The sequence below is a fragment of the Drosophila tropicalis genome, unplaced genomic scaffold (assembly GCF_018151085.1).
Source record: "Drosophila tropicalis isolate 14030-0801.00 unplaced genomic scaffold, ASM1815108v1 contig_859, whole genome shotgun sequence".
NCBI lineage: Eukaryota > Metazoa > Arthropoda > Insecta > Diptera > Drosophilidae > Drosophila > Drosophila tropicalis.
The window spans coordinates 3997211-4022075 of record NW_027173353.1 but is presented as its reverse complement, the minus strand read 5'-3'; the positions used below and the strand labels follow the sequence as shown (position 1 = coordinate 4022075).

The 24865-nt window shown below is 39.0% G+C and overlaps 9 protein-coding genes across 15 annotated transcripts in view; 4 read left to right on the top strand and 5 right to left on the bottom strand.

Annotated features, from left to right (window-relative positions):
• Positions 1 to 10254, top strand: part of KrT95D (phosphofurin acidic cluster sorting protein KrT95D) — a 32790-nt gene extending 22536 nt beyond the window's left edge. For 2 of the 3 annotated variants that reach the window (XM_068297392.1, XM_068297394.1), the window contains 8 exons: positions 42 to 334; positions 3406 to 3736; positions 4764 to 4889; positions 6886 to 7507; positions 7572 to 8055; positions 8121 to 8691; positions 8765 to 8881; positions 8954 to 10254. In XM_068297392.1, coding sequence (XP_068153493.1) covers positions 42 to 334; positions 3406 to 3736; positions 4764 to 4889; positions 6886 to 7507; positions 7572 to 8055; positions 8121 to 8691; positions 8765 to 8881; positions 8954 to 9084 — 2675 coding nt within the window. In that variant the 3' untranslated portion in view covers positions 9085 to 10254. The remainder of the gene's footprint in view (positions 1 to 41; positions 335 to 3405; positions 3737 to 4763; positions 4890 to 6885; positions 7508 to 7571; positions 8056 to 8120; positions 8692 to 8764; positions 8882 to 8953) is intronic. The other variant, XM_068297393.1, reaches the window with a different exon arrangement.
• On the bottom strand, positions 10187 to 12085 carry LOC137582743 (actin maturation protease). The gene is made up of 4 exons (XM_068297399.1): positions 11826 to 12085; positions 11511 to 11761; positions 10563 to 10659; positions 10187 to 10504 (listed from the first exon to the last, which is right to left on the bottom strand). The coding sequence occupies exons 1-4, from the start codon at positions 12054 to 12056 to the stop codon at positions 10283 to 10285; spliced, it is 801 nt and encodes a 266-aa protein (XP_068153500.1). The 5' UTR covers positions 12057 to 12085; the 3' UTR covers positions 10187 to 10282.
• On the bottom strand, positions 10724 to 11369 carry LSm3 (U6 snRNA-associated Sm-like protein LSm3). The gene is made up of 3 exons (XM_068297401.1): positions 11219 to 11369; positions 11051 to 11164; positions 10724 to 10990 (listed from the first exon to the last, which is right to left on the bottom strand). The coding sequence occupies exons 1-3, from the start codon at positions 11237 to 11239 to the stop codon at positions 10814 to 10816; spliced, it is 312 nt and encodes a 103-aa protein (XP_068153502.1). The 5' UTR covers positions 11240 to 11369; the 3' UTR covers positions 10724 to 10813.
• A 75-nt stretch (positions 12086 to 12160) lies between the features above and the next one.
• Rab7 (RAS oncogene family member Rab7) lies at positions 12161 to 14646 on the bottom strand. The gene is made up of 3 exons (XM_068297400.1): positions 14485 to 14646; positions 13463 to 13709; positions 12161 to 13389 (listed from the first exon to the last, which is right to left on the bottom strand). The coding sequence occupies exons 2-3, from the start codon at positions 13640 to 13642 to the stop codon at positions 12946 to 12948; spliced, it is 624 nt and encodes a 207-aa protein (XP_068153501.1). The 5' UTR covers positions 13643 to 13709; positions 14485 to 14646; the 3' UTR covers positions 12161 to 12945.
• A 147-nt stretch (positions 14647 to 14793) lies between these two features.
• On the top strand, positions 14794 to 15644 carry Vti1b (Vesicle transport through interaction with t-SNAREs 1b). Its single transcript, XM_068296881.1, has 2 exons — positions 14794 to 15025; positions 15093 to 15644. Exons 1-2 carry the CDS (start codon positions 14864 to 14866, stop codon positions 15300 to 15302), a joined length of 372 nt encoding a protein of 123 aa, XP_068152982.1. The 5' UTR covers positions 14794 to 14863; the 3' UTR covers positions 15303 to 15644.
• On the bottom strand, positions 15352 to 17666 carry Wdr37 (WD repeat domain 37). Of its 2 annotated transcripts, XM_068296874.1 has the most exons (4): positions 17495 to 17661; positions 17189 to 17394; positions 16532 to 17132; positions 15352 to 16461 (listed from the first exon to the last, which is right to left on the bottom strand). In XM_068296874.1, the coding sequence occupies exons 2-4, from the start codon at positions 17346 to 17348 to the stop codon at positions 15711 to 15713; spliced, it is 1512 nt and encodes a 503-aa protein (XP_068152975.1). In that variant the 5' UTR covers positions 17349 to 17394; positions 17495 to 17661; the 3' UTR covers positions 15352 to 15710. The 2 variants fall into 2 exon arrangements, with proteins under 2 accessions (XP_068152975.1, XP_068152974.1); XM_068296873.1 differs by having other exon boundaries at positions 17189 to 17666.
• A 237-nt stretch (positions 17667 to 17903) lies between these two features.
• On the top strand, positions 17904 to 19334 carry koko (cyclin-Q). The gene is given in 5 exon segments (XM_068296875.1): positions 17904 to 18374; positions 18437 to 18581; positions 18640 to 18861; positions 18939 to 19130; positions 19132 to 19334. Coding segments are annotated over 5 exon segments (777 nt in total). The 5' UTR covers positions 17904 to 18291; the 3' UTR covers positions 19267 to 19334.
• Positions 19335 to 19580: 246 nt separating this feature from the next.
• LOC137582367 (uncharacterized) lies at positions 19581 to 20656 on the top strand. 4 transcript variants are annotated; one of them, XM_068296880.1, is made up of 3 exons: positions 19581 to 19878; positions 19960 to 20138; positions 20205 to 20656. In XM_068296880.1, the coding sequence occupies exons 1-3, from the start codon at positions 19762 to 19764 to the stop codon at positions 20521 to 20523; spliced, it is 615 nt and encodes a 204-aa protein (XP_068152981.1). In that variant the 5' UTR covers positions 19581 to 19761; the 3' UTR covers positions 20524 to 20656. The 4 variants fall into 4 exon arrangements, with proteins under 4 accessions (XP_068152981.1, XP_068152979.1, XP_068152980.1 ...); XM_068296878.1 differs by having other exon boundaries at positions 19942 to 20138; XM_068296879.1 differs by having other exon boundaries at positions 19581 to 19887.
• An 870-nt stretch (positions 20657 to 21526) lies between these two features.
• Positions 21527 to 24832, bottom strand: LOC137582788 (box A-binding factor). Its single transcript, XM_068297478.1, is given in 6 exon segments — positions 21527 to 22976; positions 23034 to 23199; positions 23313 to 24075; positions 24146 to 24250; positions 24325 to 24695; positions 24818 to 24832. Coding segments are annotated over 5 exon segments (2148 nt in total). The 5' UTR covers positions 24642 to 24695; positions 24818 to 24832; the 3' UTR covers positions 21527 to 22179.
• Positions 24833 to 24865: the final 33 nt, after the last annotated feature.

Here is a 24865-nt window from a genome sequence, read left to right as displayed (position 1 = left end):
TTATTCTGACTCTCTATTTCTTTCTCTCCAATCCGCTGCAGATCGCGTTGCTGAATTCTCTGACGAGGACGAAGAGGCTGAATTTAGTTCTGGTGAATTTAACGACGAGGCCAACGAATTGGGCATTATCCGTGCCTACGATCCAAAGGGTGATTATAATCCGGCCAAGCATGATATGCGTAAATATCGTAATAAATTGCAAAGATCTGGCATTGAGGATTGTACATTAGCCGGCCATCATACGGAGCAGCATCATCATCATCCGGTTGGGGTTGACAGTGATAGTGAATTCGAGATGAAGGACAAGAGCTCGTCCCGTACCAAGTTCAGTCGGGTGAGTGTCTATATACATAGATGAGAGGAGGAGACGCCTCTCCTTCTTGTGTGTAACTGTGTGTGTAGGCCACAACAGCTGTGTCCCCGATACTTACAACAACAACAATAGAGCAACAATTATTTTATATAATTACCCAAAATTGTTGCGTACACTTACACGTATATATGTATGTATATTATCATGTGTATAGATATATTTAGGTGGGATACATAGTCAGATGGTCGTAAAGGGGAGGGTCGGGGATTTACAATTTTGGCAGCTGAAAAATTTCATTATGCAAAGTGAATAAATATCATTTTTGCCTCATTTTGTTGCTATCTATATAGATTACATACACACACACACACACACACACCTTTTGTCTATGGTGTATTTTTTTGTATTTTGTTTTTAATACATTTACGCTGACTAAGACAGCAAATACAAGGCAAAAAGCAAAACAAGAGAAAGAGCCACTGCCCCTGTCCGCCCCTATGGAGCGAGGTGGGTGAGTCCAAATAAAAGGAAAAATGAAAGGTAGCAGCAGAAATATGAACAAAATTTTAATTAAGATCTACGAGTCAAAGATTAACCAAAGCCAAACAAGTAAATCGATTGCATAATTTAGTAACAACAAAATATAGTTTGATAAAATGGTTAAATTAGTTAGTCAAGTTTGAAGTTTAAAGACTCATTGTTGACTCTCTTTGAAGAAAACCGGAAAAGTAATAAAGAAAAGTTGAACATATTAAGTATTTAGCTGCTAACTAAGCTATTGATTAGCTATATATAAATTAATCCCAAGAGTAATAAGCCAAATTGATGACTCTATTCTTAGGCATTTGCAATTGTTGTGAAATTTTAAGTCAGTTGATGCAAGATTCGGTCTTTTTATTTATTTTTTGTATCTCAATATTGGGGCATAAATTGTAAATACATTTCCCAGGGGCCGCCCTCTACCCCATATGAACAGGCGTGTGTCTGCAATCATTTCCGCAAAGCAAAAATATTTTGTATTCTATATATATTTAGATATTGTACATACATATACATATATTCATATCATGCATGCACATAGATATGGTATGGTAGACATTTCTTTCTGATACAATACTAGTTTGACAATTGTTTTCTTAGGCGGCCTTGGCATATTGCCGTTGCTGTTGCTGTTGTTGTCGTTTGTTATGCGATTCTATTTGACTTGGCATACATTTACTTAGAAGACATCATGACCATGAACTGCATTTCATTTAATGCCTTGACAACTGTAGGTAAATGGCGAAATCCACCGCCCACTTCCATTAGAAACAAAATAGAACTATATTTTGTAATGACTATGTCATCTGATTTGTTTGCTTGAGAACACATTGTAAAACATGGCAACTAGCGGCTAGAGGCTTTGAACTAAGCCACCTTCGTGTTAGATAGAATGTTTTCTACTTTGTGGTTTAACTTATTTTAGTTGTACTATTTATCTTAGTTGGCATTGCCCACGCAATGCGCTTAACTTTGATTTCGTTATGCCGCTTAACACGGTTTTTGTCCTTATTCCTGTTAATGTCCTTGTCCTTTGTCCGTTTGAATCATGAACCAAAGAGGGGATTTTCTCTAAAAATATAACCAAGATAAGTTTAAAACGCGTGCAAGGTTCTGACGTCTTTAACACACACCTGTCGCTGTCGGTGAGGCGCCTTAAGATATGCAATACGTTGTTTTGCAACAGAAATAGAAATTCGAAGTCGACTCACAAGAGAGAGAGGGAGAGTGACTCCAATGAGTGTGTGAGAGATTGGGCGTGTGAATGGGGCTAGTGAATGAATGAGTCAGTGGAAATGTATATGAATGAATGACTGCCTGACTGACTGGCTGACTGTCAGAATACGAGAAGGCAAAACACGCAAACAACACGCACCTTATTAAAAATTCTCTTTCTTCGCTTGCCCCTGTTTTGTGTATAATTAGAAAATCAATTTCAAATATTTACAACGTTTACGCACTTGAGAAACATATTTTTGTAAAACACAAAGCAACCAAGGAGCTCTAATTGTGTCGTTTACCTTAAGCACTTGACTTAAATATTTAAATCGCAAGCACAGTCAATCTGTTCCAACCAATTATGGCAATTTGTGAGAGCATGGCCTAGAGCATGGCTAAAGCCAGAGCCGGAGCCAGAGCTGTTGTCCCTCTTTTGAGATGGCAACGAACCGGATGTGTTGCACAGGTGTAAAAGAAGCCTGTGGCTGTTATTGTCATTGCCATTTAATGCAGGATCATTTAAATGTCTGTTGTTGATAAAAAAAAAAAACGAAAGACAACACCTCCTCCAGTTCCTCCTCCTGCAATCCAACCCATCATCTTGCCTCTAATGACAGGCAGAAGTAGAAAAAGATGAGAGATGAGATGAGCAATTAAAAAGTTGCATCAATTTTGTTACCCCATCACTTTGAGTCCTTGAGACTTTGTTTAATTGTCTCCTGGTTTTAGGTTGCTGCCTTTAATGTAGCTGCTATTACCTTTATGTAAATACGTATGTTTTTCTCTCTCCCTCTCGGTGTGTGTGTGTGTGTGTAAGGCAATTAAGTTGTTGTGGGGAAAAAAAGGTTTCAAGTCTCATTAACATCACGTTGTTTCCATCCTTCAAAAGGGTTGTGCAAAAACAAACTTTATTACCTTGTAAAATTAAAGATATCAAATTCTCCCTAAAAATCTATTTACAACATCAGTTGACATCAAAGGGAAGCGTTCTCCCCTCATTCACATAAAGTTTAAAGGTTTAAGAGATAACATAATCTTTAAACAATACGATATAGCTCCTAGTCTAGTCCAGTCGGTGGCTCTCGAGTTCGAACGATACTGAAGGGATAATAGAAAGGATTGTAAATTAACGAATGTTTTTCCTAGAAAAGTTGAAAACGGAAATGGAAAACAAAAACCTAAAAACAAGTCAAGTTTAAGAACATCTTGAATTTTTTAAATATATTTAAAGAACTTTAATAAAGGCAAACCCTTTTTGGCCTAATTTCATGAGGCTTTTCATCCCTGACTTAATTTAAATAAAAACTTTTTGTTTATATTCTCTTTTTTTGCAGACAATTTCGCTGCAGCAGCGTAATATAAAGCAAAAAATTGTTGCTCTTTTAAAGCGTTTCAAGGCCAGTGAGGAGCTTGAGGGTGAATCGCATCGTGGCACGGCAGCTTTGCGTGGCGAACGGGATTTGGATGCACTTTTCCATGAGCTGGAATCGTTGTCGTGCTGCGAGGGCGATGACTCTGGGCCCGATATGGATAGCATATCAATTGGATCGACGCCAAAGCCATCATTGCGTCCGTTCTTTACGAATTCACGGATTATGCTGCACGACAGCATCACCGGCAATGGTGGAGGGCTAGGCGGAGGCGGCGTCGGCGGCGGAGCTGCGGGTAAGTCTGAAAAAAAAGAGAGAAAAGTATTTAAGCATATATGCAATTATTATTATGACTTACTTACCATGCGTTTGTGCATTCTTCATGTTAATTGGAATTCATTAAGCGATTTTTGCTCTAATTCCTGTTTGGCTTTAAATGCGTTGCGTTTGAGTTTAACGACAAGAAAAAATAAAAAATATATCCACAAACACACACACACAGACACACACAAAAGCACGCACAACTAAGTATATATATAATATAAAGGATAGCTCTTTAGCTTTGGGTAATAATCAGAAAAGGAAGTTGGCTGCTTCTTATTTTCATTATATCCGTTTCCGTAACGAAATGTTGCAGCCACAAAGAACTGGACGACTCTTTCTGCTTTTAGCCTAACTCTCTGTCAGTCTGTCTATTTGCTAATAGTTTGGGTCAAGGGTAGACACACACACACATACACGCATACGCAGAAGACCGCACACACACACACATACTGACACATCTGCAGGACACATTTTTGTCCTGGTTTTTCACATAGAACTTTCAGACTGAATAAGAGATGGATACACCATTTGTCTGACCTTTGTCCCCCTATCTCTATGTCTCTGTCTCTCTCTCTCTCTCTCTCTCTCTGTCTCTCTCGCTCTCTCTCTCTCTCTCTCTGTTTCTCTCTTTATCCTTTATCTCTTTAAGTTTGTGCAACACTTTTCTATGCAAAACAAACGACAAATTTCCAAATAAACAACAACAACAAGAACAACAAAAATGTGTGTAGCTTTGCTTAGCTTTTAAGAGTAAAACTTGATAATATTTTCAAATCTTAAAACAAAAAAAAAAAAACTCTTTTGTAGCGTATTTAATATTAATTTCGTTTATTATGTTATTATAATTTTAATTTATTGTATACTAAAAACCAAACCAAATCGAATCAGAACAACAAACAATGAAACCAAAACAATAACAACATATAAATACATAATGCATGGCTTGAACAACAACAACAACAACAAACAAACAACAAAAATCTCAAAATCTCTTGCAGGCAACTCTGAGCGCAGATCATCGGATAAAAGTGACCAATTGACCAATTCATCATACAATATTGAAAATAACAAAAACCAAAAATGCATTCATTTAACAAACAATAACAATTCGGCAACAACACCAGGTCTGTGTAAATTACAGCAAATCCAAAAACAAAAACAAATAGTTTCAATTTCTAGTATACCCTATACCCCACAACCACCCCTACCACCACACCCTAAAACCCCGTTCTCTGTCATCACAAAAAGAAAAAGATAGAAAGAACATCAAGAATCATTTCCCATATTCAAATTTTATTCACAAACACACACATGCCGCACACCATACCACACCACACCACACCAAACAACATACACACATGCCACTCAAACACATACACACTCACTTTTTAATGAAAATCTGTTTATTATATACTATTTTACCAATACGTATACTCGAAAAGATAGAACTATAGCTAAAGAAAGAGAAAACTATAGTTAATGAAATTAATTGATTCGATCAAGTAGAGTTTTATAATTCTGTCGACTTGTAAGATTTTCCATCAAAAACAATCACAAATTATCCACCAATATTTGTTATTTTCAAGAAAGAAATCACTTAAGGTCAAATTCTTATACTTATCGTCAAATATAGGAGCTAAAATTCATCTTAAACAAATTTCAACGTTTATTTATAATACATAATGACGATTGCTAGCAAAAAAGTCTTCGATCAATTCAAATGTTTGTCAGGTTTGACCAACCTAATTCATGTTGCATTAGTAGCTCCTTTTGTGGCTCACATCATATGGCCAAAAAATAACGTATACGCATGGTGTGTCAGCTAAACTAAAATCAATGTGTGAGCTTCACCTTTTAAATATATAAATAAATAAAAGCAGAACTCTTTTATGCTCAAATAATACAAAATGCAATGTATTGAGTCAGAATGAATTGTTCTTTTTTTCGAGTGTATGTGTTTATTAAGAAACTCTTTTAATCCCTTGTCCTGCCTCGCACCCCAAGAAAAACAAAAAAAAAGAATGAAACTAAAGACTCACGCACACTCACACACCCACACATGCACAACACATGCAACAACACCATTAGCTACGTCTGTATCAACCACCCACCATTCATCCACCCCAAACTAGACACTCCACACACTCCACTCTAACAGCAGCAAAATCAATCTGTATATGCCTTTTATGATTTCCAACTATATATATACTATATATGTTTATGCCTGCCAAATCGTTTGCTTGCATTGTGCATCCCCGTTTTGTTCTCTTGTGTTTGCGTTTCATATTGTTTAAATAAAAAGAGAAAAGGAGACTATTTTTTTTTTTTTTTTTTAGTATTTGTTGGACAGTGTGCCTGCATGATCCACACTCGCCATATAAATATTGGAATTTCATCCCAACGAAACTAAATAAGCCGCCAATTAAACCCCCCAAACACATGTTCTCGTCGTCCTCCTCCATCCAACTCCTTCTCCACCATGTGTTACCGAAAATCAAAGAACTTGGTCGGCATTGTCGTCAAGTCGAGGCGACTCACTCCATCATTTTCTTGAACTTGGTTTTTGTGCCCCCTTTTTCTTTAGTTTTTGATTAAAATAGAGCGGTGGCTCTGGCGGGGAGGGGAGGGGACGCATTGGCCATTCATTACCTTCATTTTTGGGGACGCGTGTGTGGTGGGCGTCGCGGTAATAAAAATAAAAACGCTTTAATTGTATTTTCGGCCAGCCTTAGTTTTTATGATTTATTTATTCACAATGCGTTCCCACTCCAAGTTGGTTGGAAGAGTGAATATGACGAAAGGAAAGGAAAGGGCGCGCTACGGTTCCGGTTACATTTTACGGCTACGCGCGCACAAGAGCACCTTGAAACTCTTTGGATGCGTATTTTTGGTTTCACTTGACATTGCTAAGACACCGCCACCGCCGCCATTTGGTCTGACAATTCTGATTTGCTGTGCTGTCCTCCATTTGCTGTGCATGTAACCCCCTCCCCAGTCACTCACACGTATCTCTTAGTCCCATGACCTCCATTCCTTCTGCCTGTCTGCCTGTCTATCTGTCCAGCCTTTCTTGTACTTTGTGTCCATTGAATTCATTTCTAATTTCATGTCTTCCCACAGATCGCGGCGGTCAGGATAGCTCCGGAAATGAGGGTAATGCCGGTACTGGCTATACCGATGGCCAGAACTCGGATCCTCAGAACAGTCCCCCACGTGGGGACAAGGACTACATGCGTCTGAATCAGCAGCAATATCAGCAATTGACCCCAGTGAGCTCAGTGGCCACCAGCATGGGTAGTGGCAATCTGGTAACGCCAGCCCAGTCCGAGAAGCGTTCGCGTCTCTTTCGGACCACCAGCAATACGCAAAACATAGTCCAGGGAAGTGGCAGCGGGGCCAACAGCGGCACCAACAACACCAGCGGAGGCGGTGGGGGCAAGCGTAAGCACACCCTCAGCTTGAGCTCCGAGCCAAGATCGGTGCTGGAGACGTGTCTGTCGCCCACCAATGTGGAGCCACGAAAAATGCTTCTCGATCAACTGAGCCGGGAATTCGCCGGTGAGGACAATGCCATACCCGAAGTGGTGACCATTATCAGTCCGCCAGAGGCATTGGGTGGCAGTGGACTGCTGGCCAAGCTGGTAACACTTTTTGCCAACTCCTTTAAGCCGGCCTTTGTGCCGCAAAACACGGCCGAGGTTAAAGCAGTGCTGCAGGCTCTAATGGCCAAGATCCAGAAGTAGTAAGTACTCAGCCGTTCTTGTTCCCTCCTTTATCCCTAACTGATGATCTGTTTGGTTTTGCAGTTGCAACTCAAATGCCAAACCACCGCATACGGTCAAGGTGCTGCTCATTGGCGGCGATTGGCTGCAGGGAGCCACTCTGCGACACTATGTGGAATTGCTTGGTGTACGTCCGCCAGACTGGTTGAATCATCTGCGCTTCTATCTGGTGCCCATTGGCGGCAGCTGCGGCAGCGTGTCCCGTCATCTCAGCCAGATGGATCAGACGTATGCGGCCATGTTTGGATCCGATAATTGGACGCAACTGTGTGAGAGAGCAGCTGCCACTGCGGCGGCTGTCAGCGCTGTGACCACGGTGAATGCCACAGTTCTGACCGCCAATCTAGCCGATGCGGTGGGTGTGGCCAAATCAGACATTGCGGAGCTGGTGCAGCGTATACAACGCTATCTACATGCAGCCGGACCTTGCACTCAGATACCCATAGCAGAGGCTATGGTTAACTACAAGGATGAGGATTCCTGTCAAATCTTTGTGCCGTTTGTTAGCGTAAGTAGATGCCGCTCCCGTTAAGCTAAACCGTAAGGAGTAAATGGTCTTCTTGTCTTTTTCAGGATGTACGCATTGGCTATTTCGATGGTGCTCAGGCATCGCTGGATCTTGAGGAAAATGTGGCTGGCTCCAATACAGGTGGCAGTGGTGGCGGTGGCTCGTCTAGTCCAGCAATTCCGATTGGCAATCAGAGCTCCTCCAATGTACATGGCATGTTGTCCGGTTCGCCGCCACAGCAGCAACAACAACAGCTCATGGGACGCATTTCGCCGCCGTTGCAAACGCCTCCATCGTCGGCTTCATCACATCGGGAACGCATTGCCAGCGAATCTCTAAGCACACCGTCATCCTTGCAACAACAGACATTTACCGGATCTCTAGCTGGATCACCTGCGGAAGCCGTGGAACTTCAAGTTGACTACTGGCCCGTAGTGCGGCCAGGGGAGATGCATACAAAGGAATCAAAGAGCGGCATGTCGCGGGGCAGTGAGTCGGGCGGCGGAAAGAATAGCATTAAGAGTACGTTTAGAAATCTGCAGGTGTGGCGACTGCCACAACATGCACAGCAACTGGGTGATATGTCCAATGGACTGACTGTTAGTTTTGCCACCAAGGAAAAGAAGCAGAAGCAAAGTAAGTCATATTGAAAATTAAAAGATTCCGGAGTGAAATATGACCTAATTGATTCCTTTGTTTATCGATTTAGTTATGCGTTTGGGCAAAAAGAAGGACAAGGAACGTGATCTCGAGAAGGAGCAGTGTGTAGAAGGCGTTGCACGCCTGATTTGCTCACCTAAGCAATCGCATCCAGTACCACTTAGGGGTAGGCACCAACTTTTTGCGTTAAACCAATTAAATTAAATACTAATCATTCTATGTGCTCTTTCTTTTATAGTCTTCATCGATGGTACCGAATGGACTGGCGTGAAATTCTTCCAGGTCTCCTCTCAATGGCAAACTCATGTCAAGAATTTTCCCATTGCCCTTATAGGCTGCACTCCCATGTCCTGTGCTGAACTATCCTAGTCATTTACACACACACACACACAAACATACCTACATATACATATAGAGCAAGGATGGCAGAAACTTGCGCGGCAATAATATTTTAAACTGAAAATAATGATAATTTATTAAATAATTAGTGACTGTAAATTTGTTTAGTTAATAAAATATTATCCTACATATTAGCAAGTAAATTCTCGTTTAAGTTGAAATTGTGAATTCTTTCCAAAACCGCATCACACACACACACACACACACACACACACACACACACACACACACACACAGACAGATAGACAGACAGACATCTACAGATCAGACCATACATATATAGGATCCATTAATCAATAATACTGCTTATACAAATTATAAATACTAAGAATGAAATCACTTTGACTATGCGTATCTAAAATATCATAAATGTATGTATGTGTACAAGAAAAGTGTAAACTTTTGTAGTTACCGTTTCAATTTTGCTCTTTCGGTATATTTAAACCAGCCAATCTACTATGGTTCCACTTACAATTAGTACAGCTTTAGATGTCTCCATACCATCCCATCAAACTGCGCCAAACATAGGCCCATTCCTGATCTCAACTGTGGACAAAAGAATCCACTGCCGCTTACACAAGAGCTAATTGGCTCAATTGAAGAAAAACTACCAACTATTTGGCTATTTAACCAAACCCGTCGCCTATAAACTATCTAAAATCAGACATATTAACTAAATGTAAAACCTTACAATATATATATAACTACCTAATGGACATTTACCATATACAATGTGTACTACTCTTATTGTTGTGATTTTTCCATTTGTGGAACGTTTAAACACAAATTGTATTAGCGAATGGTTAATGGTTATATATATCAAATATATCTTTTTCTCTATATACTATATATATATAACATATACGTGTATATTGAGGAAGCCGTACAATATATTGTATTTATGTATGTAAATCTGTAATCGTAGTTGCAAATTATTACTGCAAAATTAATGCAAAACTTCTGAGTGTTTTTCTTCTACTCTCTTCCTGTAACCCAACAATAAGCAAATTTAAATTGAATGAGCAAAAAGAGATTTGGGGTACCGAGATGATTGCGAAAACAAAGTGAAAAATGTATTGTAAGACGTGTAATTTATAAATGTACTATAAAATATATTAAAGTTGAAAACAAAACGAACAATGACAGTTTTTTAACATTCCAATTTCACTCAGCAAACATGAACAATCTGTTGTGGTAGTCCATTAATTAGTATGCAGCGGTTCTTCAGTCCTAAAGGACCATCCAAGCCTCCTTCTGGCTGCTGGAAAGTACAATCGGGGTAGCCTTTCGGTTGAGCAAACTGTGTTAGATTCCCATTACTTTCGCTGAGAGTGGCAAGTGACCAAACGGCTAGATTACGTGTTTTTCCATGGCGAGCCAAAACATAAAACTGCAAATAAATTGGATTATATATAAGTGTTTAGCTAAACGCGAATGATGGTACCAACTTCATCGTTTTCGTCCACTAGGAAACCCACAACAAGTGCCCAATGGGCTCGATGACCGAACTTCAAGCATGGTGCATGATTCGTATCAGCATCGTAGCTAAAACGTTAATAAACTAAGGACAACCATTTGTTCAATAGGCTTCAGTAGAATGAAGATGAACTTTTTGCACAAATTACAAATGTGTAGATTTTTATTATTAAGAAATGTTAAAAAAGGAGTTTCTATACAATAAAGGGATCTCAAAATAACTCTAACCCACTCGCATAGGCGGCGAGACTAGGATAACACCATCGCCTCTCACAAATAGCATGGGTATGGTTCGTTTTGTGGTTTTGTAGACTTCTTCGTATGTCTCCTCGTCGATTTCCACTGTGGTGACAGTCTCTTCGGCATCTCCTAGCACCATGTTCAAATGCTGATCAAAAGCCTGTGCCCGCAAAAATAATGAGTTAAATGAATAATGCTGCAAATGGCTAAGCAAACTTACATGCAATCGGCCACGAAGCTCCCGTTCATTTCGCATCTTCACATAAACCTTCTCGTCCAGACTCAACCGGATAAGATCCAGCGGCTCCTTTACCGGCAATATGACTTGACTAAGCTAAAAGTACATCGGTTAATGCAATTATTTTGGCATATTGTTGATGCTGGTTACCTGTTCCTCTTCGGTGGCCATTTAATTAATAAGTATATTGTTTTGAACTGATAAATTAAAGGAAATAGCAATAATCAAACAAATACGATTGAGATATTTGCAAATTCTGGCATCACTGTTTCAAATTTACCACTGCAAAGCACCGTACAATAAACTTGTTTCACAACACTAACGACACCGAACGAGCTGTTACGCGCAACAGAGGGAATCAAATGAATTCCAATTTAAATCGCAATTTAAATCCGAGCTTAAAAATAAGTAACCTTATGTTTTTAGTTTTTCAAAAGGATACGGCACCAGCAAGCAACCACCTGCTCGCAATAGTTTCTTTATTTTATCACAGTCCAGAGCACCCTCATGGAGCTGGCAGGATCCAGTGCGGTGGGCCAGATGTCTACGGGTTAGCTCGTACAAATATTGAGCACTAAACATTTCACCGTTTAAAGTGTACTCATTTTTCCTGGCATCTGCCAAAAGATCTTCAGGTGTGGGCTCTCCATTAAGCATCATACTCAAGGCCGTCAGTCCACATGTGGGTCCCACCTAAGAAGTGTGAGACTTTCAATGGGGATGATGATTCCTTTTTATGTCAAGAAAATTAACTAACTTGTAGCAGACTACCGATCTCATAGTATTGGCACTGCTTTGGTTGGGCATATTGACAGACACGACCCAAGAAGCAGCCCTTTTGAATATTTGGATAACCAAGTGCCCAGGCACATTCGTCATTGGGCATTTGTATGACAAGTGCGTGATGTTGCTCCCCTTGTTGTTCTGGTGGAATCCTTAGCCCAATTATTGTCCCAGGTGGTGGCGGTGCTGGTGGTGGTGGAGCCATTGCAACCAAACGAAAACAAAAGACTGGACTATACGCAATTAACAGAAACAGCTGTGCCAAATACGTTTAACATTGCGCTGTAAAGCGCACAATAAATGTAACAGTTATTTGCTCTCAGCTTATGTATTATTTTTATTTTTTATATGGTATAAAACAATTAAAGAAAGACAAATTACACAAAAAGTACACACAAATCCGATGCCACGAATTACCAAAACGGCAAAGAATAAACAATAATAATACATGGAATATAGTACATACAAGAAATAGTTTATATATATGGATATTATTTATGCTGAAGTTAAAGTAAATTTCAAATGTGCGGCTTCTTTATCTTAACTTTTGCCAATTTCAAACATGCATAGAAATAATTAAATATATTTAATTATATTTTTTTTTTGTTTTGTTAAAAAGAAAATTGTTTTTATTAAATTTACAATCACAAGATTTTTTTTTTGTTTTGTTGGAGTCGTATATGCTGATTTAATTAATTGTATTCTGATAATGCTCCACCTGTTTTTGCGTGCTACGAATTTGCTAATTAAATGGCAGAAATAGTACTAGGACAGGCGGGGGAGTGAGTGTAGGATATTTGTATGTTTTATAGGTATGAATTAAATTTTTGATAATTTTACGAGTACACAGAGCATGTGCATATTTAAAGAACGGTTCGGGGATCACGCGTTGTATGTATGAAATCTGAACTTTGCTGCCTATTTGGTAATTAATTACTATGCTGTTTTTTCTCAAATTGTTTTACTTAATATTAGAACACGTTTCTGTCCATCGCCATTATTATTATGTTGCATATTTATATATATATTATTAATTATAATATAGATTTTTTTTTTGCAATTATGCACGTTGCGTTGTTCTTGATGCTGCTGGATTAACACTGGCAATTATCTTGATTGCCCGGACGATTATTTTGCGAATTCAATATGATCTGATCTGGAAAATCGTTAATAACCTCTGCATCTGCCTCCTGATCAAGTGCATTTTTAGCTATAGTCTGAAACGCCATTTCCACATTGATACCCTCCTTGGCGGAAGTCTCATAGTAGGGAATATCGTTTTTCGATTGGCACCATTGCTGCGCCCGACGCGTGGACACCTGACGGTTATCTAAATCGACCTTATTGCCTAACACCACAAATGGAAAATGCTCTGGATTCCTGGGACTGGCTTGTATTAAGAACTCATCGCGCCAAGAATCGAGATTCTTAAACGAATTGGGTGCCGTAACATCGTAGACAAGCACACAACAATCGGCCCCACGATAGAAGGCCACACCGAGCGATTGGAAACGTTCCTGGCCAGCAGTGTCCCAAATCTGAAACAAATCGGGAAATAAACAACAATATAAATAAAAGAATACTAATGAAAAGACAAAGATGACTTCATACCTGCATTGTGACAACACGATCATTGACTACAACCTCTTTTGTACAGAAATCCGCACCGATTGTGGCCTTATATTGATTAGAGAATCGTTTGTTTACATATTGGTTCATTAGCGATGTCTTGCCAACGCTGCTGTCGCCCAAAATGATGACCTTAAGCAAAGATTTCTTACGGGTGGCCATTTCGATTGATTCTTCTGTGTTTGGGCTTTGCTTCCTCTAGCTATCTTAATTGTTGTTGGGTGGTAGGCTGCAATACGTTACGATATAGTATATTGATTCTTAGTTAAAAATATACGAAATGGATTTTAGTTAATTGAATTAAACAACAAAAAAAAAAAAAAAGAAAAGGAAACTACAGTGCGGAGTGGGGGTGGATGAGTTTTTCCTTGTATGCCAACACAGACTAAATGATAAGTCCGAATCAGAATTGCATGACTCATTAAACCTCACAACAATGAATGATCACATAGTAATGTTTACAACGGAAGAAAGGGGGTAGAGTGGGGGAGGTACCCGCATTGTAGCGATAACAAATTGTTGATGATTACTTATTATTAGTTGGCAGAGAAAGTGCAAGACAACAAACAAAGGAAAAAAATCATTACGAGGTCACTGCGATCTTTATATGAATTGTGATTTGTGTATGTTGAAAAAAACAAGACGCAAATGTTGACAACAGCAAGGAGTAGATCCAAAAACGAAACGCCCATTTTCTAGGTGAGGATGGGGGGTGTCATTTTGAATATGGTGCAATTTTTTTCTTTGGTAATCAAGAGATTTTAGGCTCCTCTCCTCTCGCCCACAAATTACTTGTTTTTGTGCTCCGCACTACTACAAACACAATTCCCATCTCTGCGTTAGTGTGTGTGTGTACACACATGTATGCATACAAATGTATGTATGTTTTTATGGGAAGGGGGCTCCATTGGCATTTTCCGTTTTGTTTTACACTTTTTCGCTGCGTAACACAACTTTTTTACTGTTTTTGCCACAACCTTACGTGCTTAAACACTTGAACTTACATTGAACACGATTGCTACGCTGAGGGGATACCACTTTTTACTAAGTTCCTTGTGATTTTACTGAATAAAAATTTAATTAATTACGCAGCGAATATAATATTGTTGTTGTCCCTTTTGGAGTATCGTAATGTTGCCAGAAGTTTACTCTGGCAGCACTATTTATCGAATATGTTTCAGTGCTGGAAAATTCATACATATTGCTGAAACCAGTGTTAAGTAACGTCAATTCTAGATTTAACTCTAACTGCATTAATTATCGAATATGTTTCAGTGTTGGAAAATGCATACATGTTACTTGGATCAGTGTTAGCTAACATTAATACTGGAGTTCTATTGTTTTTGTTATCATTTAAGGTTTAGAAAGAAAAAAAAAGGAAATATGTCCCATTCCGGTTACACTCAATTACCCAGTGGCAGTGATAGTTTTAATCAGCGCCAACAGACATTGGCAGACAATACTTATAATGTCTTGCAATCTGCCAGCATGAGTATCCAACGTTCCAATCAAATTGCGATTGAAACCGAAAATATGGGGGTGGAGGCAAGTTCAACCACTCTGCTTAAGTGATTCACAGCCCATTTAAATACTATTATACATTTGTTTACAGGTTTTGGGCGAGCTGGGTCAACAGCGTGAAACCCTTCTGCGAACGACCAGACGTTTGGAAGATGCCGATCGAGATCTTTCCAAATCGAGAGCCATCATTCGAAAGCTTGGTCGAGAAGTCCTGTACAATAAAGTCTTTTTGATTATAATAATTCTGTTAGAGTTGGGCATACTCGTCGGTCTCCTGATTCTTAAATTAGTTAAGCAATAACTAAAGATAGTATCAGTGTATTTATGTATGTATGTATGTATATAGAAAATTGTTAAAGGCTAAAGGTGGACAAATGATTATGTTCGTTTTTATTAAAACCATGCCTTAGACATTTAGATTAAGTTATGATATTTAGTTATAATAAAACACAGCTAAAAATAGTTCTAGGGATATGCCTAATAACAGTGATTATAATATAAATATCCTTGGCATAAAAGCAACATCGTTTCGTAGGTGACAAAATGTTTACATTGTTGGCATTATAATACTTGATATTTTCTATATATGTATTTGAATATATGGTTAACATATATTCATGTGTATTTGTTCATGATTCGAGCACCTGCATCTAGTTCTACTTCTTCACATTCCCTTACGACTCCTTACCTTCCCTGGTTTTAGTAATTTTCAATTATCCTTCGGCATGATTATAGACCAGCCAAAGACGCGTCGATCGAAACCGCACGAGAATAGATCACAATTCAGCAGAGGCTCTTCGGCCCAGGCCACCGAGGAAACCATGCGGCGATGTCCCTGTCGACTAGTGCGTGGCAATCGAGCCACCCTTTGACCATTTAAATCGAATAAACGAATCTGCCGATTGTCATGGGGTATGGCAATGATGCCGCCACTGGAAACGGCCAAGCGATTAACCGAAGAATCAGTTCGTATAGTAGCCAGGGCGGAACGCATATTCCGCAACTCCCACACCTTAATAGTACGATCATCTGATCCAGACACTACTTTATCATCGCGCGCAAACACACTTGAGGTTACCGTTTCTGTATGTCCCTGGAACACTGATACGGCACTGGACTTGGCTTCGCGAAAGTCCCACAGACGAAAGGTTGTGTCTCGAGAAGCTGTTACGACTAGACGTTGGGTGGGATGAGCCGACACATGTGTCAGCTCGTGATCGTGGCCAGTCAAAGGCTGTAGAGGTTGTGCTGTTTCGACATCCCACAATATGGCGGTACGATCCCAACTGCCGGTTATAATCTGATCCATGCTGGAGAGCCAGTCTGCAGCAACCACGACAGATAGATGACCGCCAGGGCCTGTGAATTCGCAGAGAGGTGTACGCAAAGTGTCCAAACGATCTCTGTCCTCTACCTGTTCATCGCTATCATCGAGCTCCTCCTCAGAGGAATGGCCCTTTCTGTTATATAGAAATAGAAAATAGAAATAAATTAGATTACAAAAAATAACATTGAGAAAACTAAACTCACTTGGGAACCTCCCAGTTGACAGCCGCTTGCCAGATATGAGCAGTTCCATCACCGCTGCCAGTAAGCACCAAATCACGATGCTTGTGGAACTTAAGGGAGTTTACCGATCCGGCGTGTCCCTGATACTGCAGTAGACAGCGACCGCTCTCTATGCCCCAAATGCAAGCTGTGTGATCTGCTGATGCAGTCCCGATAATGGGTTGCCCCATCTTGGCGTCCACCTGCCAGATGCCATCCTTGTGACCACCAAATTCTCGAACTACTGAGCTGACGACAGTTTGGTTCTTGAAGCTGGACACAATGCGACTAGTTTGGGCCTTGATCTTGTTGCTGGCCTTTGCCTTGCTCCCACCTGTGGCACTGCTAAGCTTGGCCTTGAGACTCTTATGCGTACTGGCTAACAAACTGGCACCCACATCATCGGCTTGAGATGTTGGTGTGGCTCCCAAGGTGGCAGGACTCAAGCCTAATCCCGTACCTGATACACCGGCACGCTCGGTACGTTGTTGCTGCTGCAGTTGTTGTTGCTGCTGCTGCTGCTCATGTGAGGGTGGCGTTTCCTTGTTGTTGACCGCAATGACACTCTCAAGCTTGTCTTGCACTGAAATTAAGATAACTCTTAGTCGTATTGTAATAATACACTTTGTTCCAACTCACATTGCAGATTCTCTAAATAGAGCTGTTCAAATTCTTTTTCAATTTGAGAAAAGAGAAATTGTAGACGGCCACGAAAGGGTGCATCCTCGGGTACAATATACACATCATCGGTGAGGCTGGTGAGACGAGCAGCTCTTGCCTTTGTTCCTGTTGCTTTCATTTTGTATGTGTGTTTGTATGGGAGCCAAAGGGTGGGCGCAGATGCACTTTAATATATATATATATGTATGTATATATAAATATAAATGTATCTATTTGTGTATCCCACCAAGCCAAGTGTTCACACAACAAAAGCGTTTTTCTCACTATTCAAATCCAATTAGATGCTTATGGTTAGCCGCAGCTGCGAACCATTTATTGATCCATCCTTAAAAGGTCGTTTGGTGGGAACTATTGCAGGTTAAATGGTTTGTTCTTGGACTTGAATATTTGCAGGTATTATTGGCGAATAATGATAACGAAGAACAGTGCAAAACAACAGCTGTGAGAAAAAATATCGATAACAGTGTTGATAATCAACTAAAAAAGACATACATACTTAAACAAAGATTTTAAATATTTACTCAGCTGTGTATTCAATTCATTTCTCCAGTTTTCTCGAGTATAATAAATTACTATATTTTAGTCAAAGCTACTAAAAAGAATTTTAAAAGCATATGTATGTTTAAACACCTCATTCTCATATTTTTCAACACTGCTTGCAACGAATTAAAGCAGCTGATGCATTTCATATTTATAAATTTTAAACAAAAATGTCGAATTTTGTATGAAAATAGTTTTACTTGTCTTAATTGATTAACCCATCGAATTTTAAAAGTTTTAATAATCAATAATCTTACGCATACTTTTTATTTATAAAGTTTTACCGAATCTGAAATCTAAAAACCGAACCGGTTTATCGTGTTGTTTCGAATTTTCGTTGCAATTGCAAGTGCAGCTGGCCACCGATATCATTCAAATTCGTGCTGCAACTTTTTTTGTTGTACTTTTTGACTTGATTTCTCTGCTGATTCCATTTCCGAAATTTGAGTGCCAACGACCCCATCCTAAACAAGCAGAAGCATTTTATTGTCGAAAACAAAGAAGGCTTATTGGTTGATAAAATGAAAAACGTTTTGGATGTCATGTCTCTGCAGCAACACGTGGAATCGACTAAGGCTCAGGATATAAAGCCAGTTGATTATCGGTGAGGTGTTAATGCAAAGTTAAAGGGGACTCCACGTTTACATTTCTGATCATATTTTGCAGCAAATCCAGCAAGTCAGGTCTAGTGCCACTTTACATTTTCGAGTGTGCCACCAAATTGAAAATGAAGCCTCTTACCGCTGCTTGTGCGGCAATTGTCTTTCATCGTTTCTTCAAGGAGGTCAAACCGAGTGATTATGATGAGTTTGTAAGTTTACAGCCTTACTGATGGATGAATGAATCTTAAATATTAACTTTCGTCATAGTTAATAGCCGCGTCTTCGCTGTATTTGGCTGGCAAAATCAAAGACGATGATACGGTAAAGATACGCGATGTTATAAACGTGGCATATTGCACATTGAATCGTGACAGTCCTCCACTCGATCTTAATGATGAATACTGGTCAATGCGCGATGCCATTGTCCAGGCTGAATTGTTAATAACTCGCACACTAGGCTTTGATCTCAACATTGATCTGGCTCACAAGGTGACTAAGAAAATGTCCTGAATTAAGTTTTTTTTTTAACAAATTTACGTTTTTTTCTATTTTCTTGGTATATCCAGTACTTACTTTACTATATGAAGACTTTACAGGATTGGGTGGGTTCGGATGTATGGAATTCGGTGCCCGTAGCCAAAGCTGCTGCATCCTATTTGCAAGACTTTCACCACAGCGCTAACATATTAAAATATAAGCCCACGCATGTGGCCATTGGTTGCCTCTCATTGGCCATGCAAACATATGGCATACAAGTACCCCCTAACAGATGAATCGGATGAATCTGCCATGTGGTATAAGCCACTGGTAAAGGATTTCACCCGTGAGAATCAATGGGAAATCATTGAGAATGTCATTGAAGTGTACAAGCATGAGGCCTCTCTGAAAGTATAAAATTCGAATTTGCATTTAATTTACCTATACAAGCACATAGTTATAATTACAACACCGCATTCCTCCCATTTATTATTTAATTTATTTTGGATTCATGACCTCCCATTTTAAACCTATTTTAAATACTAATCCCCACTGAAAAAACTAATATATATCTTAAATTTGCAAAAATTTTAACTTCATTTGCCGCTAGTTTTTAATGTATGCAAGAGATTTGTCAAATAGACAATAACTACCCATTTTTCACTATATTTTTGATAGTTCATCAGATTTTTAAGTTAACTAATTTTAAAGTAAGCGATTTATTTTAAAACATCGATAGGGTCTGTTAGAGATGGCCAGCCATTCGATATCTACACACGTAGATAAGATTTGACTTATTGTTTTCCACCAACAACAACAAACAATGCTTAACAATAAGAAAAATAGCTTGTACCAATTTTGTAAATAAACTGAATTAATGTGTTATTTATTTGACAAAAACTAAAACAAAATATGCGCAAAACATGGGTGAAAAGAGAGAATATCTATTACAAGCCATTTTACAAGCAGAAATCAAAAATGCTATTTCTGCTAATTTTTCTCATTGGAATCTCATTTATAACGTACCAGGTACTAATGGTGTGTAGTTAAATTAAGAAATGAATTAACTATATAATGTAACTAACTATATAGGCATTCTCGCTGAATCAGTTGCCCTCCCCCTGGAATCTACAGCAGTTGCAGCAGCTGAAACAAAAGCACAAACAAATGATGCAGTCGCTGGGCAGCAAACAGCTTGACGTGGACTTTTTTATAGGAACGCCGCCACCGCAAAATGCACAAGATTCCGATCATGCGGATGAGCTACAGTCAGCCATTAAGATCATACGGTGAGTAGAATAGTGATATTTCGCCGTCTCTTCAATCAAATCACATAAACTCTGATATATTTACAGCGGAACGCGTCTATTTGACTATGATGCGTATAAGCCAAATTTTGAAGGTAAATTCAAGTGTCTGGATAACAGCAAAGAAATCCCCTTCAATCATGTCAATGATAATTACTGTGATTGTGAAACGGATGGCTCCGACGAGCCGGGCACAAATGCATGTGCCAATGGGCGCTTCTATTGCAAATACCAAAAACGTCATATTACGGGTCGTGGACTGGATGTCCATGTTCACAGCAGCAGGGTTAATGATCACGTCTGCGATTGCTGTGATGGAAGCGATGAGTGGGCCACAAATTCCAAATGTCTCAATAGTTGTGCGTAGCAACAGTCGAATGTGCAGCAGGACATAGTCTAGCTATAAAACAAATTGTAATTTATATGAACTTAGATTAAGTAGTCTGCATAGAAATGAAATAAAAAAAAGGAAAATATTGAATATTTTTTGGTATACGTAATATGCTTAATAATTTTATTTCATTTTTTTTTTTTTTTTTTTTTTTTTTTTTTTTTTTTTTTTTTGTTACCAGACTTGAATTTATACAAGGAAACATTCTATTTAATAATATTTTGTTGTTGTTCTGTAGCACACTTTCATATCTTTTCTTACTTTGTTTCAATTTTATTGCAAGTGTAATCTAAATTTTGGCTTGCCTAAATAATATAAGTTTCAAAAATTTGAAGCTGAATTCTAAAGCAATTTTGAACTGCAAATTCTACAAAAGGTACAAGAAACGTTTTTCTCTGCTCTTCATTCGGGGATATTTAGCGGAAGCGGTGACTATTTGATTTGTTTGATAAATGTTTTAAGGAACGAGCCCCTTTTTGTGGGTTCTTTAAGTGTGAAAATGTGTGCTTGTTTGTTTATACCCTTGCACTATAGATAAATAAATACTTTGTCGCGATATTAGCAAGGAATATACACTTTTGATCAGCAGTATTAGCTATATGAACTCTTATTTATTCTAATTTTCTTCAATTTAAATTGAATCCCTACAAAGATAAGTAGAAAGAAATTTATGGTTTAAGTCTATTTGCAGTTCTATAAATTTACATTACATTCATTAAAAGTTTCAAATTTATTAAGTATTCAGATCAGACAACTTTCCCCTTTGAATTAAACGATCTATGAAAATTTGCAAGGGTATATAAACTTTGGCGGGCCAAAATTAACAATATATGCATATATGTATTATTGTATATAAATTAACTGTCTTAAATTGCATTAAATAGTTCATTTGTTATGTGTTTGATTTGCATTACATTTTGTGTGGAATGATCTGAATAAGAGATGATGGGAGAACACATAAAACTAATTGTCCACACAATTTATTGAAAATAAAGTGTATATTGTTGTTGCTTGTTTCATTTGTACGCCCTTGTTGTTTGTTTGTTTGTTTAATTTATGTAGTTCTATATATGTATTTGTGTAATTAAGGGGAAACTTAAACTCTAAATAATACTTAAAGAGATTTTTGTGTTGTATATGTAGATATTGTTGTCATTGTAATAAAATCCGAAGTTCTTTAAATTATAAATAAATAGCTTGAAGTTATTTGTATACATAGATAGAGAAAAAAAATTGAAATGATATTTTCATAAAATACAAAATAATATTATTGCACTAACGAGATATTAAGGTTTTTTTGACAATTACCAAATGTGATCATATTTGTATGTGTGTGTGTGTGTGTGTAGATAGAATAAATAAATACTTTTCATATAAATATACAAAATGAGTATAAAAAGAATAATGATGACTTGGACGATATAGGCATACATAGAAGCAATTGAGATATATACTTTATATATATATAAATATATGTAGGCATATCTACTATACTATATAAGGTGTGTGTGTGTGTATATATGTGTTTTTCCTTTCTTGTTTTCTTCTTTTGTTAATGAATAAATTTGCTTAAACTAAAACTTTTTCAAGTTTAAATGTAGATTAAATTTAGAATTACGGGGGTGTACAAATCTAACGGCAAAGCGTATAATACAATTTTTGTAGTTTGCGTTTCGAGCGACACTGATGATGATTGTGCGATTGGTGATTATGCGAATGATGATGGTGGTGTCTGTGAGAGTGCTGCTGTTGTTGCTGGTGATGAAGGCGCTGTTGTTGCGTGTTATGGCTGTGACTGCTGCTGTGATGATGACTATTTACAATTGTCGCTGATCCTGATGCTGAAGCTGCTGCTGCAGCGGCTGAAGTTGATGCTGCACTGAGTGCCACTGCCGATGATATCAATGCGGCAGCCAAACGCGTTGGCGATGATGACAACGACAAATCGGATGCCAAAAGCTGTTGATGATGTTGTCGCAACTGTTGCAACTGTTTGCGTTTAGCTGCCGCAGTGCCTTTTCGCATTGCATGTAAACGACGCCTATGATGATGGGGATGCAATTGAAGCTGTCACTTTGCCTCCTCGCTGGTATCTAGTAAATTATTGCTACCATTGTTAATAGCAACAATTGAAGCGGCTGCCTCTGCTGCATTCTGCTCATTTATTCCGACTGCCTGTTGTGTTTGCTGCTGCTGCTGCTGTTGATGTTGCTGGAGTTGCTGTTGATTAAGCACATGCTGACAAAATGCCTGTAATACTTCAAAATGTGTCATCAGATTTGCCGGCTGATTGTCATAGTGTAAATGCCGTGTAATCGGCGCATTCAAACGTCGCAACATTTCAGTAAAAAGTTTTTCCTCCTTACGTATCCACGGTCTGCGATCATCCTGCACTTGATACGGTGTTAGATGTACATGGATGTTCATTCCTGTAGTTAAGAATTTAAATTAACACAACGTTAGACTTTTAATTTCATCAAGCTTACCCATGCGAGTTAGTGTCTCCAGCAGACTGCGCGACGTGATCCATGTATTCTTCTGTCCTCCATGGCCGCCATCCAGCCAATACATATCTGTTATGCGTGAGAGCAGTCGACACATGCTACTATCATCGGGCGTCAGAGTTTTTAGATAATGAAACTCGTAAATAAACTGTTGGAGAAGACAAATTAAATGAACAGATTAGTAAATTTATATTCTTAGGCTTAACAAAGAGATCATTAAACCAAAATATGTTAGCGATTTTTACACCAAATTTGACTCACTTGATTGAGCACGACGCAGCCTTTGCTAAATCCAATAAGCACCAGCTTTGATTTATCCAAATTTAAGTTATCTCGCCACCACAATGGATTGCTATCGGATGTGGCTTGTCGAGGCGTTTGTGCGGCGGCTGATGCTGTGGTTGCTGTAGCTGCTGGCAATGTGGACAGAACAGGAACAGCAGAAGCACATTCATTGTTGATACTATTGCTGCTGCCATTGTTGATGGCATTGTTGAAATGATGTTCCACATTATTGGTGACTGTTGCTGCTGTTGCTGGTGTCGGGGTGGGATTCGGCGTGGATTTTATCGCCGTTGGTTGCTGCTGTTGCTGTTGGTTGTGCGACTCCTGGTGGTTATTGGTGGTAACATTCACATCATTTCCATTGCCTGAACTGGCACCAACATTATTTGCTATTGATTCCACTGCAACTGTTGTTGTTGTTGCTGCTGCTGCTGTTGTTGCCTCAGCCGATACAATTGGAAATATAACAGCACCGTCTGCATCTACTGTAACATTTTCCTGTACCTGCAGGATATCAATATCCATTTCCTGGCTATTATCATTGGCCGCTTGCGATGACGCTGCCGTTAAGCTGGCCGACGTTGAGTCTGTGTTAACTGAGGTGGCATTGGAAAGCGTTAGAGCAGCAGCGGCAGCAGCAGCAGCCACAGCAGCCGCTGCAGCTGCCGCCTGAGCTGCCTGATCCAATATCTCGTTCTCTGGTATTGAGATCAAACGTTGCGACAAATTCTGAAGTAATCTGTGAATAAGTTTTAAAAGGTATAAGGTCAAAGGATTCTGCTTAACACGGTTCGACTACTACCACTTACTTTTCCAAATGTTGCAGGGCATGATTCATTGGCGTATGATCTGGCACACCCGCATTATTGCCCCGTACAAAATTATCAAAGCAGCTAAATGTCTTGAATTCCATTCTGTGCAATAAGAGAGAGAGAGAGAGATTTAATTAGCCAAGTTCGTATTGATGTTGGTGGGGCATGGCACTTACCTTACAGGCCTAATGACAATTATGTGGGACCGTGGAAACGCCTCACGCAGCAATATGGCTGAATTTTCTAAATTATACTTCATATAGCCGCGACTATCACGATTCGTTTCCATGCTCTCCGGAAAGTCTTGGACATCGCCACCAAAATATATAATGGCTGTCGAATCCTCCACATGTTGCGACTGTTGCCGCACAATTGGCGGACAATAGACAATGTCATTGGCACGATTCGGAAAACCGGCCACGGAGAAGATGCGAAACGGACCGGCCGAAGTGCTTGGCGTGCATAAACGCTCCCCGCTGCCGCCGCCAAGCATGCCCTCGAAGTTACGTATCCGCTCTTGCAGTTGCAAAAATTGATCAATGGTGAGCTAAAGAAAAAAAGAAAAGATGAGAAACCAATATTAATAGATGGTTTTTTCAACTTCTTTACACTTTAAGGAGTAAAATCATTCAATTTTGAGCGAAATGTGGTTTTTGTTTGGGCTCATACTTTTCTCTCAAAGCAAAACAACAGCGCAATCATCCACAGCAATCACAC

Bases quoted from the DNA above. Each gene is read 5' to 3' on its own strand.
- LSm3 (XM_068297401.1), bottom strand. From the start codon at position 11,239: ATGGCCACCGAAGAGGAACAG. The intron at 11,165-11,218 runs GTAACCAGCATC...ATGTACTTTTAG, and splicing joins TGGCCACCGAAGAGGAACAG to CTTAGTCAAGTCATATTGCC. The intron at 10,991-11,050 runs GTAAGTTTGCTT...TTGCGGGCACAG, and splicing joins AGCTTCGTGGCCGATTGCAT to GCTTTTGATCAGCATTTGAA.
- LOC137582743 (XM_068297399.1), bottom strand. From the start codon at position 12,056: ATGGCTCCACCACCACCAGCACCGCCACCACCTGGGACAATAATTGGG. The intron at 10,660-11,510 runs GTATCCTTTTGA...TTAACGTTTTAG, and splicing joins GGTGGTTGCTTGCTGGTGCC to CTACGATGCTGATACGAATC. The intron at 10,505-10,562 runs GTTGGTACCATC...ATTTATTTGCAG, and splicing joins TAGTGGACGAAAACGATGAA to TTTTATGTTTTGGCTCGCCA.
- Rab7 (XM_068297400.1), bottom strand. From the start codon at position 13,642: ATGGCCACCCGTAAGAAATCTTTGCTTAAGGTCATCATTTTGGGCGAC. The intron at 13,390-13,462 runs GTATGAAGTCAT...GATTTGTTTCAG, and splicing joins ATCGTGTTGTCACAATGCAG to ATTTGGGACACTGCTGGCCA.
- Vti1b (XM_068296881.1), top strand. From the start codon at position 14,864: ATGTCCCATTCCGGTTACACTCAATTACCCAGTGGCAGTGATAGTTTT. The intron at 15,026-15,092 runs GCAAGTTCAACC...ATTTGTTTACAG, and splicing joins CCGAAAATATGGGGGTGGAG to GTTTTGGGCGAGCTGGGTCA.
- Wdr37 (XM_068296873.1), bottom strand. From the start codon at position 17,348: ATGAAAGCAACAGGAACAAAGGCAAGAGCTGCTCGTCTCACCAGCCTC. The intron at 17,133-17,188 runs GTGAGTTGGAAC...TCTTAATTTCAG, and splicing joins CTATTTAGAGAATCTGCAAT to TGCAAGACAAGCTTGAGAGT. The intron at 16,462-16,531 runs GTGAGTTTAGTT...TCTATATAACAG, and splicing joins GTCAACTGGGAGGTTCCCAA to AAAGGGCCATTCCTCTGAGG.
- LOC137582367 (XM_068296877.1), top strand. From the start codon at position 19,762: ATGCGCAAAACATGGGTGAAAAGAGAGAATATCTATTACAAGCCATTT. The intron at 19,888-19,941 runs GTGTGTAGTTAA...CTAACTATATAG, and splicing joins TAACGTACCAGGTACTAATG to GCATTCTCGCTGAATCAGTT. The intron at 20,139-20,204 runs GTGAGTAGAATA...ATATATTTACAG, and splicing joins TCAGCCATTAAGATCATACG to CGGAACGCGTCTATTTGACT.